Source organism: Macaca thibetana, chromosome 20 (genome assembly GCF_024542745.1).
Source record: "Macaca thibetana thibetana isolate TM-01 chromosome 20, ASM2454274v1, whole genome shotgun sequence".
Lineage (NCBI taxonomy): Eukaryota > Metazoa > Chordata > Mammalia > Primates > Cercopithecidae > Macaca > Macaca thibetana.
In genome coordinates, this window is record NC_065597.1 from 72,091,073 (window position 1) to 72,105,002 (window position 13,930).

The 13,930-nt window shown below is 50.0% G+C and overlaps 1 protein-coding gene across 2 annotated transcripts in view; it reads left to right on the top strand.

Annotated features, from left to right (window-relative positions):
• Nucleotides 1-13,930, top strand: part of SLX4 (SLX4 structure-specific endonuclease subunit) — a 29,415-nt gene that overhangs the window by 757 nt on the left and 14,728 nt on the right. For both annotated transcript variants that reach the window (XR_007722119.1, XM_050774162.1), the window contains exons 2-8: nucleotides 1,284-2,419; nucleotides 4,159-4,383; nucleotides 7,476-7,665; nucleotides 8,562-8,774; nucleotides 11,701-11,897; nucleotides 11,999-12,315; nucleotides 13,586-13,817. Coding sequence is in view for 1 of the 2 variants with exons in the window: in XM_050774162.1 (XP_050630119.1) it covers nucleotides 2,014-2,419; nucleotides 4,159-4,383; nucleotides 7,476-7,665; nucleotides 8,562-8,774; nucleotides 11,701-11,897; nucleotides 11,999-12,315; nucleotides 13,586-13,817 (1,780 nt within the window). In the remaining variant the exon portion in view is untranslated. The remainder of the gene's footprint in view (nucleotides 1-1,283; nucleotides 2,420-4,158; nucleotides 4,384-7,475; nucleotides 7,666-8,561; nucleotides 8,775-11,700; nucleotides 11,898-11,998; nucleotides 12,316-13,585; nucleotides 13,818-13,930) is intronic.

Consider the following 13,930-nt stretch of genomic DNA (forward strand, 5'->3'; position numbering starts at 1 on the left):
TTTTCTCCTACACCTTTCTATCTACTCCCATTATACCAAACTCTTTGCAATTCATGAATTCAACAAGTAGTTGTCGAGCACTTACTTCAAGTCAGGCACTGGATCAGCCAAAGAGGATGCAAAGTAAAATAGATGGATCTCTACCCTCCTGAAGTGTTGAGCATAATGGGGGACAGATAATAAGCCGATGAATAAAGATACAAGAGCGGATAGTTTGGAACGACGCTTCCTGGGTTTGATCCTAGCCCTGCCACTTTGAAAGCTATTCCTGAACTAGCTTTGAGCCAGTTCCTTATTCTGCTTGCGCGTTTCCTTGCTGTAAAGAGAGCATGACAGGAGATTCCACCATATAGGTTTCTTGTAAGGATTAAATGAGTTTGACTTGAAAAACAATTGGAACAGAGCTTGGCACACAGTAAGCATTCAATAGATATTATCTGTTTCATATGATTATAACCTATGACAGATGCCATTGTGAAAACGGTGGACGATGATAGGGATGCGGATGGAGAGGGTCCATAAAGGATTAGAGGACACTTCTCTGAGGGGAAAACACAGAAGAGAATGAGCCAGCCATACAAAGTAGATTCTAGGTAGGGGTATTTTCAGCTCTGGAAAACAAAATGATTAATCAGATTCTTTGGACAGTGGAGATTGCATTATTGTATTTGAAAGGAATAAGTTTTTGCCATTGGGTCATTCAGTTTTCATTTTTGAACCACACTAAGCATGCGCCAAAGTAAAGAGCCATGCCCACAAGGCCCAACCTTTGTATAGAGGCGACATTCCAGTCATCCAGGTTTGGAGAGCCTTGCTGGGTTGAGAAGATAAGGAAAAGTGACCTTTTGTCTCCTGAGTGTTCATGAGAATATAGTTTCTCTTCCTGTCTCTTATGTTCCAGTATTTACAGAAACAGCCTCTTTAACAGCCAGGGGTCTTAAATCAGTGTAGGAGATAGTTTTCCGAGATTTGGGGATCATCCTTTTTCTATGGTGACTGCCTTTCATGGGGTTTGCTCCCTAAATTTCAGTTAAGAAAACACTCTCCCAAGATGCACACATGTTAATTCCTGTGGAAGAACATGCTTTGACAGGTTTCTGGATCCTTCTGTCGTGATGTCTGATAGGACGATTAGACCATGTTAACCAGGCTGGACTGAGTATTTGACAGTATTGTTACTCTGAAGACTTTTCCCTCACTCCACATGCCCTTGTCCCTCCCTGGAAGAACTGGCATAAAATGACAATGTCCGATTACACTTACATGCTTTTGGTTTTCCACAGATGTGAAATTAAGTGAACCATATATGTTTCATCATCGTGGAGATCTTGGAGAATTATCTGAGCACCAGGTTCATATGTATTCAATCTAGAGGCATCTATTGGACAACAAAACACTCTTTTTCAATTGTGGACTTTATTTATTTATTATTATTATTTTTTGAGACAGAGTTTTGCTCTCATTGCCCAGGTTGGAGTGCAGTGGCACGATCTCAACTCATTGCAATCTCCGTCTCCCAGGTTCAAGGGATTCTCTTGCCTCTGCCTCCCGAGTAGCTGGGATTACAGGCGTCTGCCAGCACACCTGGCCAATTTTTTGTATTTTCAGTTGAAACGAGGTTTCACCATATTGGCCAGGCTGGTCTCGAACTTCTGACCTCAGATGATCCACCCCCATTGTCCTCCAAAAGTGCTGGGATTACAAGCGTGAGCCACCGCACCCGGCCCAGTTGTGGACTTCAACAGAGGGAAGCTTTAAACATGTTTAACCACCGGCCCAATTTGAACAAAGATACTTCAGTCATTATAGAGAGGAAAACAGTACTTTTTGTTCAATTGTGCAAACTCTCCAAGTATCTATTTGAGAAGTAGAGAGGAACCCTAATGAAACTGTGAGTGTGAATGAGGCTCAGCTAGGCTTCTACTTGGGTTCACTTTCTCATCTGTCTGCATGTCCCAGGATTGACCCTCGCTCCTCTGAAGACCAGCCTGAAAGCCTTAAAACTGGTCAGTGATGGATGAGTCTGATGAGGACTTTAAAGAACTCTGCGCTAGCTTTTTCCAAAGGGTGAAAAAACATGGAATCAAGGAAGTGTCAGGAGAAAGGAAGACACAAAACGCCTCCTCAAACGGCACTCAGGTAAGACGCAAATTGAAAAGGACCAAACAAACTGCTACCAAGACCAAAACCCTTCAAGGCCCTGCAGAGAAGAAACCTCCATCTGGCAGCCAGGCCCCTAGGACTAAAAAGCAAGGGGTAACCAAATGGCAAGCAAGTGAACCGGCCCTCTCTGTGAATGGGGAGGCGGGTGTGCTCGCCTCTGCTCCAGATCAGCCTGTGCTCTGGGAAACAGCACAAAACACCCAGACGGGTAACCGGCAAGAACCATCGCCAAACCTTTCCAAAGAGGAAACCACAGGTAATTTGTACTCTTTTAAACCGGGGGCTGGAAAACTTTATGGAAAGAGCCAGATTGTAAATATTTTGGCTTTGTAGGCCATACAGACTCTGTCGCAACTCTGCTGTCATAGTGAGAAAGCAGGCGTGGACAATATGTAAATGAACAGGCATGGCCATATGCCAGTAAAACTTTATTTACAAAAATAGGCAGCCAGCCACATGACCATAGTTTGTTAACTCTTGGTTTATTTTTAATTTTTTTTTTAATTTTTAAATTAAAAAAAAAAAAATTTAGAGCTGGAGGTCTCACTATGTTGCCCAGGCTGGTCTTGAACTCCTGGGCTCAAGCAATCCTCATGCCTCAGCCTCTCAAAGTGCTGGGATTACAGGCGTGAGCCACTGCGCCCGGTTGACTCCTGGTTTAAACAACAGTCAAGAAAAATATAACCCCTGTGTGAATTGCTCACATGGTTATGTTTGGAGTCCTCTGCTCTTTGAGAATTTCCTATGAAACTCTGTTATATGGTTGACATGAGTTACACAAACAACACAATAATGTTGCTTCTCTTGTTTTCTTGAATTTATTCCAAAGTGGGTACGTTGGACGGGGTCAGCCAATTTGGAGAGGCTGCTGAGAGGGCCGCATGAGGGCGCTGTGTGGGCTCAAGTCCCAGGAGAATCTTCAGGTTTTTTGTTTCTCTCTCAGAAGACCTTTTAATCTTTTCCTTTGTTATTTTTACTGATTTATTTCCTTACTTAGTTTTTAGAGACAGGATCTTGGTCTGTCACCCAGGCTGGAGTGCAGTGGCGCTATCATAGCTCACTGCAGCCTTGACCTCCCAGGTTCAAGCAGTCCTCCCTGCCTCAGCCTCCCGAGTAGCTGGGACCACAGGCACCCGCCACCGCACCTGGATAATTTTTTAACAGTTTGTTTACAGCAGTTTTCTTGCCCTGTTGCCCTTGATATACTGAGCCATATGCTTAGTACACATTCTTCATGCAAAACTGAAAACCAGCCTTGCATGTATAATACACCATGGGCTCTCTGAGCTCCTGAGTTCTGTTTCTCAATTTTCCTTGCCCTGACTTCCTGATCTTAATAACCTCTCGGTAGAGTGGTTAGAGTGGTGGTAGAGTCTCAGGCCGCAGAGACTGCTGGAAGGCGTCAACAGTGTTGCCTCACCAACTTTACTGGTCTCTCGTGCTCTTTTCCAGTCAGATGAAATCTATGCGTGGTTCCCCCAAAACACGTATCCATGCGCACACCTGCAGAACTGGCATTCAACTTCATGGGGTTCCTGGATCCCCACTGAAGATCTGTGGATCCCAAGTTAAAGAAGAACTGATCTAGGACATAAACCTTTGTCATTAATATTTCTTTAATAATAGCTTTATTGGGGTATAATTGACATTCCATAAAATTCACCCTTTAAAAGGGTATGGCTCAGTGGTTTTTAGTATATTCACAGAGTTGTCCAACTCCACCACTACCTAACTTGAGAACAGTTTTATCCTAAAACTAAACCCCGTGCTCATTAGCAGTCACATCCCATTCCCCTCCTGTCATTGATATTTATGTCTGTATTGCCATAAACAAAGAGGTTACCAACAAGCAACCAGTCCTCTTCACGTTTGTGAGTCAAACCTAAACTAGTTGATAAAGGACGCCTGAAACTTGCGTCTAACCTGTATCTGGTGGAAAAGTCTTTTATTTCTCCAGCTACAACAGATGGTTGTGAATATTTCCCTCCTTGCCAGAGAATGCGCCTAACAGCGACTCTCAGCCTCCTCCTTCCTGTTTGACAACAGCAGTGCCAAGTCCCTCCAAACCCCGCACAGCACAATTGGTCCTACAGCGAATGCAGCAGTTCAAGAGAGCAGACCCCGAGCGTTTGAGACATGCTTCAGAAGAGTGCTCCCTCGAGGCTGCACAGGAAGAAAACGTCCCAAAGGATCCTCAAGAGGAGATGATAGCGAGGAATGGTATGATGGGTGTGTTTCTGTCTTCCACACAGAGATAGTTTATGAACATAACTGAGGAAGGGAGGCAGGAAGGAATCAGCATTTGTTGGGTTTCTTCTGTGGATAGACTCTCTGCTTGATGTTTTACCTTTGCCACTTCACTGGATCTAGCCAGAGATTGAAGAGTCTCTGGGGTCATTTCCCACCTAGCTTCCTTGATGAGGTACCTCTTCCTCTTTTTTTTTTTTTTTTTTTTTTTTTTCTGAGACAGAGCCTTGCTCTGTCACCCAGGCTGGAGTGTAGTGGCATGATCTCGGCTCACTGCAACCTCCGCCTCCGAGGTTCAAGCAATTATCTTGCCCCAGCCACTGGATTTACAGGCATGCGCCACCACACCTGGCCAATTTTTGTATTTTTAGTAGCGACAGGGTTTCGCCAAGTTGGCCAGGCTGGTCTCGAACTCCTGACAAGTGATCTGCCTACCTCAGCCCCCCAAAGTGTTAGAAGTACAGGTGTGAACCATTGCGCCTGGCCCTCTTCCTTTTTTTTTTTTTTTTTTTATTTGAGATGGACTCTCGCTCTGTTGCCCAGGCTGGAGTGCAGTGGTACGATCTCAGCTCACCTCCCAGGCGCAAGCTCCGCCTCCCAGGTCCAAGCCATTCTCCTGCCTCAGCCTCAAGGTAGCTGGGACTACAGGCGCATTCCACCATGCCTAGCTAATTTTTGTGTTTTTAGTAGAGATGGGGTTTCACCATGCTGGCCGGCCAGGCTGTTCTCGAACGCCTAACCTTGTGATCTGCCCGCCTCAGCCTTCCAAAGTGCTGGGATTACAGATGCGAGCCACTGTGCCTAGACAAATATACATATTTTTCTTCCATATTATCTGAAAGTAAGTTATAGACATCAGGATCCTTCACCCCTAGATTCTGCTGCATAACTACAATACCATTATCATGCTTAATTCCATAATAGTGCCTGGCATCCAGTTCAAATTCAAATTTCCCCAGTTGTCTCAAGGTTATTTTTTGTAGCTGGTTTCTTTTTTTTCGGGACAAGGATTCAGTAAGTTCACATGCTGCATATTGCTGTAGCTCAGCAGTCTCCTAAGGTCTAGATTCTAGAATAGTCCCTTTGTTTTCTTTTGTTTTCCATGACATTGACTTTTTTTTTTTTTTTTGACAGAGCCTTGGCTAGAGTGTAGTGGCGCGATCTCGGCCCACTGCAACCTCGGCCTCCCAGGTTCAAGCTATTCTCGTGCCTCGGCCTCCTGAGTAGCTGGGATTACAGGCACCCACCACCACACGCGGCTAATTTTTTTGTATTTTTAGTAGAAATGGGGTTTCGCCATGTTGCCCAGGCTGGTCTTGAACTCCTGAGCTCAGGCGATCTGCCCTCCTCAGCCTCCAAAAGTGCTAGGATTAGAGGTGTGAACCACTGCACCCAGCCCCATGACAAAAACTGAGTTTTTGAAGAGGCTAGGCTAATTGTATTATAAGATTTCCCACTCTCTGGATTTGTTTATTTCTTTATGGGATCCTTTAACTCCTTCCTCTAACCCTTGGGTTGCCCCGGGTTGCCCCACTCTGAGTGGATTAGAGGCTCATTGGCTCCAGGTGACAGCGTGTGGAGACAGTGCCCCATAGCTGCTGTGCACTTGGTGTAGCACCAGCTCCATAAGCATAATAATGCCAGGTGCTTCTGTTCTCCATCCTTGAAACAATATGGATTCTCATTTCTGATGAAAATTTACAAAGGGAAAAGAAATAGGAAGAAACTATTATTGGCGGACCTAGAGCTAATAAGTATGCAGGCTCTTGGCATTGCATTGCAGATTTCACTTCAGTAACACCGAGGAGTCTCAGGCCGCCCCAGGGTCCACAGCAGGCAGTGATTTGATGTCCTGCCGAGGCATCAGTCCTGGATGCACATGTGAGGTGTAGAGGAGGCACCCAGCTGGTGTGAGCTCCGCCCCTGCCCAGCATTTGACTCAGTTCTTTCTGTATCTTCACATCACACCCAGCAAGCTCTCAGAAAGAGATAAACCATTTCTTTGTTAAGAAACCAAACCAGGCTGGATGTGGTGGTTCACACCTGTAATCCCAGCACTTTGGGAGGCCAAGGCAGGCAAATCACCTGAGGTCAGGAATTCAGGACCACCCTGGCCAATATGGTAAAACCCCGTCTCTACTAAAAATTAGCCAGGTGTGGTGGTGTGCACCTGTAATCCCAGCTACTGAGGAGACTGAGGCAGGAGAATCACTGGGACGTGGGAAGCGGAGGTTGCAGTGAGCTGAGATCGCGTCGATGCACTCCAGCTTGGGGACAGAGTGTGAGACTGTCTCAGGAAAAAAAAAAAAAGACGACCAAACAAAACAGGGCACCAAAATGAAGGTGTGCTGTTTTGCTGGCCTCAGTGGCAGGCACTGGTAGGCCACAGCCATCAAAAACTTGGGGGTTTATGAGGCGTTCAGGGCGTATCCCTTGTGAGTGACGGGGTCTGCTCCAGCAATACCAGATGGGCCACCCTGGGAGCCATCTCAAGACCAGAATCAGTCCATTCTAGCGTCTGATGCTAAGTAAGAGATGCTGCTTTTTAACCGCCAAGGGCATTTCACTCTGCCCTGGTTTTATCACGGGCAGTAAAAGGTCAGCAGGAAAGGTTGAGCTTCGAAGAGAACATCTAGCTTTGTTGGAATATGAGCCTTGTGAACCTGCAATGCCCAAGGTAGCTGACTTCAGCAGAAGTGGGGAAGTGTAGGTCCTTGCTACTCAGAGTGGTCCTGCGGTGCCAGCATCGCCAAGCCTGGGGGCTGCTAGGAAGGCGGAGAGTCTCAGGCTGCACCTGGACCCCCTGAACTTGAATCCGAGTGTCGACAAGCTTCCCAGGCAATGCATATGCATGTTAAAGTTGGAGATGGCTGTTGCAGAAGTGCTGACTAGTGCCCAGTCTCACTGGACAGTGCCTGAGTCACCGGTCTGCAGAGTGGAGCTGGGTTCTGGTTTATTTGTGCTCCCCCTGCTCCCCATGGTCTGCAAGAGCCGACAGAGCAGAGGTCTGAGGGTGAGCTTGTCTTTGGAGTTGATCCTCACGGATCTTTGGTGCTTCTCCACAGTGTTTGGGCTTGGGCCCCCTGCCCCAGAGAGCGACGCTGCGGTGGCCTTGACCCTGCAGCAGGAGTTTGCACGGGTAGGAGCATCGGCACATGATGATAGCCTGGAGGAAAAAGGGTTGTTCTTCTGCCAGATTTGTCAAAAGAACCTCTCAGCCATGAACGTGACCCGAAGGGAACAGCATGTAAACAGGTGGGGGCAGCGTGGGCCGTCACCTCTCCCGTGTACGTGACCAGAATCCCCGGGCACCCCAGGGCTGGAGTGGGGATCTCCACACCTTACTGTGAAAATAGCACCTCAGCTTTGTTGTCAACCTACCCCTTTTTAAAAAATAACTTTGTTGAGATATAATTCACAGAACATATAGTTCACCCATTTATTCACACAGTTGTGCAACTGTCACCACAATCACTTTGGATTTTCATCACCGCCAAAAGAATCTCCACACCCATTAGCAGCCACTCCCTATTGCCCCTCTCTCCCCTGACAACCACTAATCAACTTTCTGTCTGGATGGATTTGCCGATTCTGAAATTGCACAGTTGTCCTTTTGTGTCTGCCTTCTTTGACTGAATATGTTGTTTTTGAGGTTCATCCATGTTGTAGCATGGGACAGGCTTCATTCCTTTTTGTGGCTGAGTAGTATCTCATTGTATGGATAGACTGTGTTTTTTTCCCATTCTTAGATGAGGAATATGACCGTGGTTTATCCTTTCATCCATTGACTGACATTTGGAGCATTTCTACTCTTTGGGATTGTGGATAGAGCTGCCGTGAACATGGGTTTCATGTATTTGTTTGGGTACCTGCTTTCAGTTCTTGGGGGTCTATACTTAGGAGTGGAATTTCTAAGTTATCATGTAACTGCATTTAATCTTTCCTTGCTTTATTTAGCCAGCTTTGCTAACAGATACCTAAGTGTAGTGTCTAGGGGCTGACTGCCAGGAGACGGAGTCAGGCTGTGTGGAGGGATTGGCTTTGGGGAACTTGCTTTCACCACAGCACATCCATGATGACCTAGACCCACATGTGCTCCAATCCACATTCCCGGGGAGGGTGGTTCTCCTGTATTAACTGTCTTCCTTCAGGTGCCTGGATGAAGCTGAAAAGGCACTAAGACCTTCCGTGCCTCAGATCCCTGAGTGCCCGATTTGTGGGAAACCGTTTCTGACCTTAAAGAACAGAGCCAGCCACTTGAAGCAGTGTGCTGTGAAGATGGAGGTTGGCCCCCAGCTCCTGCTGCAGGCCGTCCGGCTGCAGACAGCACAGCCTGAGAGGAGCAGCAGCCTGCCCGTGTCCAGGTGAGTCAACGAAAAGGAAGAAAACCAAGCCAAATATTGCTGTGTGCACTCAGGGCCTTTTCTATTTAAAAAAGCTTTTTATGGGCCAGGCGCAGTAGCTCACACCTATAATCGCAGCACTTTGGGGGAGGTCAAGGTGGGCAGATCACCTGAGGTCAGGAGTTCGAGACCAGCCTGTCCAACATGGTAAAATCCTGTCTCTACTAAAAATACAAAAATTAGCTGGGCGTGGTGGCGCATGCCTGTAATTCCAGCTACTTGGGAGGCTGAGGCAGGAGACTCACTTGAACCCAGAAGGTAGAGGTTGCAGTGAGCCAAGATCACACCACTGCACTTCAGCCTGGACAAGAGTGAGACTCCGTCTACAAAAAAAAGAAGCTTTTTATGGTGGAGGAAAAAAGAGCCCTCTTTCATTCTGGAAATGAAACACTTAGGGTGGAAATCAGGCACAGTCTAGAAGGGAGTGAGGAAGGGACAGAGTCTGCATTCTGGAAGGCTCTGGACCTGCCCCTTTATGTGGGTGCAGAAACGATCATCGCACTATTTTCCTCAAGGTCCTTCCTGAGTTTCCAATCCCATGATCCCGCAGTCGGTACCCTCTAGTGCAGGGGTCCCCAACCCCCTGGCCTCGGACCAGTACCGATCTGTGGCCTGTTAGGAACCTGGCCACACAGCAAGAGGTGAACAGCGGGCAGGCAAGTTTTACCGCCTGAGCTCCGCCTCCCGTCAGATCAGTGCTGGCGTTAGACTCGTAGGAACACAAACCCTATTGTGAGCCGCGCATGCATGGAATCTTGGTTGAGCTCTCCTTATGAGACTCTAAAGCCTGATGATCTGAGGTGAAACACTTTGATGCTGAAACCATTTCCCCGATTCGTGTCCCATGGAAAAACTGTCTTCCATGAAACCAGTTCCTGGTACCAGAAAGGTTGGGGACTGCTGCTCTACCACATCTAAGAATTTGGTAGTCACTTTACTCCATCCATTTCATTGCTGTATGGCATGGTTTCCACCTCAGCGCAGTCCAGTGTTCACACTGTTAACATAAGATTATTCAGCACAGTTCAAAGAGTTGGTGATTGGCCAGGCACGGTAGCTTACACCTGTAATCTGAATACTTTGGAGGCCAGGGCAGAAGGATCACTTGAGCCCAGGAGTTCAAGACCAGCCTGGGCAACATAGCAAGACCCATCACTACAAAAAATTAAAAAATTAGCTGGCTGGTGCTGCACACCTGTAGTCCCAGCTACTTGGGAGGCTGAGGCGGAAGGATCGCTTGAGTCTGGGAGGTCAAGGTTGCAATGAGCTGTGATTGCACCACTGCACTCCAGCCTGGGCGACAGGGCAAGAACCTGTCTTCGTAAAACAAAAACAACAACAAAGTTGGTGAAACAGAAGATTTTTTAGAGGCCCTGCTCACAGCCAGGACACAAGTCCTCAGCATGCAAACCACAGCCACACAAGTGCCAGAGGGCTGGCCCTGCTCTACCCTGTCCTGCTGCTGAGGACGCTAGAGCTGACACCAGGTTCATAGTGAACAAAGGCAGCTTGGACCTTTGACTCCTCTAGCTTTGAGACCGCTGTCAAGAGCAAAGGGAACGCCAAAGGCGATGACTCTGTCCCGCCCACTGCTTTGCACACAGGTCATGGGCAGCCGAGCTGAGTTGGGGATGAGATGGCAGAGGGCAGAAGGGATTCTCTTGGCGGGGGAGCCCATCTGTATTTAGCACCTCCACACCAGCATGGTAGGGGTGCAAGCCTTGAGGCCTTAGAATAGAGGTCATCTAAGCCATTGCTTCTTTCTTGTCAGGACCACACCAAAAGCACCTGCTCAGATAAAGTATGTCTGCTTTTTAGAATATTTCCAAGTACTGAAACTAGATGTATGTGGATCCATTTAGAAGGTTGTTAGAGTAGAAAACTACAGGAGCTGGATGCCCTTATGGGGTCTTTGAACCCCTCCCTCCCCCAAGGCCAAGCCTGTGGTCCTCAGAACGCATGCCACGGCCAGAGTACCTCATACTCTTTCCCCACAGTCCAAACCTGGCCTGCTGGGGAGTGAGGAGGGGACAGAGTCTGCATTCCCCTCACAGAGGCAGGGTCCTGGGCTGCCCAGGCGGCTCCTTTCCCATTGGGAGGCTGTGATTATCCAGGTTCCTAGGAAGGTGAATTTGAGCCATCCCTGGCCCCGTGGAGAGCACGGGCTTTTGCAAAAGCCAGAGGCATGACTGCAGTGCAGGGAAGGTGGGCCCGGTTTGTGCTAAGTTCCTTTGTTGCCTCTGCCCTCCTCCTGCCCAGCTTGTTGGGAGTCACCCAGGCAGCCTAGGTTCTCTCCAGCTGAAAACTCCTGTTCATTTCCTCCCAACCAAATGCGCTGCTGCCCACTGAAAGTGCAGAGTCCCGTGGCGGCTGGTGTCATGTCGACCATTGGCAGCCTAAGCTGGGAAGCCCTTCCTTCTGGCCATGGGCAGAGGCACTGCCCTGAAGCCCCTGCAGGAGGGAAGGGATCCTTTTCTGCCGGTGTGGCCAGGACCATGTAAGGAGCATCGGAAGTATTGATGGGTGAAGGTGGTGGGAGTCCAGGGAGCCTGCTTAGAGCCGTCGACTGTTGACTCCATTGGACGGGCTTGGCCACATGAGGATGTGCAGGTACCACAGATGGCTCTGGACATCTGCCATGAGCCTGCTGGACAGCAGCACGTGAAGGAACCCAGACCCTCCCATGCCTGGGCCATGTTGAACTTTTGGCCTGTGATTGAATGAGTTCACACAAGGCAATAGAAGTGGGGGATGCGTCTGCCTGGCAGGTCCACATCCGTCACTTTTCTCTCAGGCCCAGCCCTCTCCAGGCCAGTGTGACCAACCTGAGAAGCGTGCACTCCTCTAGCCCCAGTAACTTTTCTTTTTGGCTGTCTTCTCGCTTCAGTGATCACGGTGGAGGTCTGAAACGGAGAGGACCCGCCAGCAAGAAGGAGCCACGGAAGAGGCGGAAGGTGGACGAGGCACCGTCCGAGGACCTGCTGGTGGCCATGGCTCTGTCCCGGTCGGAGATGGAGCCGTGTGCGGCTGTGCCAGCGCTCAGGCTGGAAAGTGCCTTTTCTGAGAGGATAAAACCAGAAGCAGGTTTGTGTGGCCAGAACAGTGGCCCTGGGAGAGACCACCGGCGGGTCGCGGGGGAGTGGGCTGACTCCACCGTTGATGGTGTCGCTTTTGTTTCTCTCTAGAGAAGAAAAGTCGCAAGAAGAAACCCCCAGTGTCTCCCCCATTGTTGTTAGTCCAGGACTCTGAAACCACAGGCCGACAGATAGAGGACCGTGTGGCCCTGCTCCTGTCTGAGGAAGTGGAATTGTCTAGCACGCCACCACTTCCTGCCAGCAGGATTTTAAAGGAAGGGTGGGAAAGAGCGGGCCAGTGTCCTCCTCCACCTGAATGCAAGCAGAGCTTTCTGTGGGAGGGCAGTGCACTGACTGGGGCCTGGGCCACGGAGGCCTTCTACACGGCCAGGCTGGTCCCTCCCCTCGTGCCCCAGCGGCCTGCCCAGGTGAGTCCCTCCCCTCAGGCACATGGGATAGGCTTTTGCGGGAGGCCGGCGGTCCCAGAACTGCAACACTGGGTATCCACAGCCAGGTGATGGAAAGTCCAGGAAGAAAAGGCAGAGGCGGGAGGAGGCCAGAGGGGCGCTCGGTGGCTGCAGCTTTCTTCTCTGTCCAGCAACTAAACGGTACTCTGGGTAGGATCAGGGAGGACCCTTGGTTTCCACCAGAGTGTGTTCCTGGAGTTTGTTGAAAATGCAGAGTCCCGGTTGGGCGCGGTGGCTCACACCTGTAATCCCAACACTTTGGGAGGCTGAGGTGGATGGATCCAGAGGTCAGGAGTTTGAGACTAGGCTGGCTAATATGGTGAAACCCCTTCTCTACTAAGAATACAAAAATTAGCCGGGCATGGTGGCACACACCTGTAATCCCAGTTACTTGGGAGACTGAGGCAGAAGAATCACTTGAACCTGGGAGTCAGAGGTTGCAGTGAGCCGAGATCGTGCCATTGCACTCTAGCCTGGGCAACAAGAGAGACTCTGTCTTAAAAAAAAAAAAAAGGGCCGGGCGTGGTGGCTCAAGCCTGTAATCCTAGCACTTTGGGAGGCCGAGACGGGCGGATCACAAGGTCAGGAGATCGAGACCAGTCTGGCTAACATGGTGAAACCCCGTCTCTACGGGGTTTTTTGTATCTAAAAAATACAAAAAAAATTAGCCGGGCGAGGTGGCGGGCGCCTGTAGTCCCAGCTACTCGGGAGGCTGAGGCAGGAGAATGGTGTAAACTCGGGAGGCGGAGCTTGCAGTGAGCTGAGATCCGGCCACTGCACTCCAGCCTGGGCAACAGAGCAAGACTCCGTCTCCAAAAAAAAAAAAAAAAAAAAAAAAAAAGCAAGAGTCCCAGGCAGCTGGCAAAATGCCTCAGACGGAGCCCGGGAACCTGCATTTGAAACACACGCTCCAGACAGTCCTGCAGCAAGTGTCCTCCTGCCATGGACTTCAGGAGGGTGGCAGGCCTGGGCCCCCCTGGCCTGACAAGCCTTTGTGCAAACAGATGCCAAGGCCTGGGCTTGGCTGTGACAGAGGAGGAGCATGTTGACATGAGTGCTGGGGAAAAACGTCCCAGGACTGCCCCGGGCTGTGGCTGGAGCTCCGTCCCCACAGCCCGCGTCCTGCTCTGTAGTTTTAGGTCCAGCCATGCATACCACACGTGACGGCTTCTGCAGTGTGTGCGTCAGTGACAGCGACCACACGGTCACTCTGCTTACTGGCTTCTTTCAGGGCCTCATGCAGGAGCCTGTGCTGCCGCTGGTGCCACCTGAGCACTCAGAACGAAGGTCACCCGCTCTCCACGGCACCCCCCCTGCAGGCTGTGGCTCCAGGGGACCGTCGCCTTCGGCCAGCCAGAGGGAGCACCAGGCCCTGCAGGACCTCGTGGACCTGGCGAGGGAGGGACTGAGCGCCAGCCCGTGGCCCAGCAGTGGGGGCCTGGCTGGCTCGGAAGGGGCTGCAGGTGAGATGCTGGGTGGGACTCTAGGGCCAGCCCTGCCCTCCTGGGCCTCCCTTCCCCGCGGCTGAGGCTGCTCTTGTGCCGCTGTGGCGGCAGCTCTGACCTGGTGGGAGAAC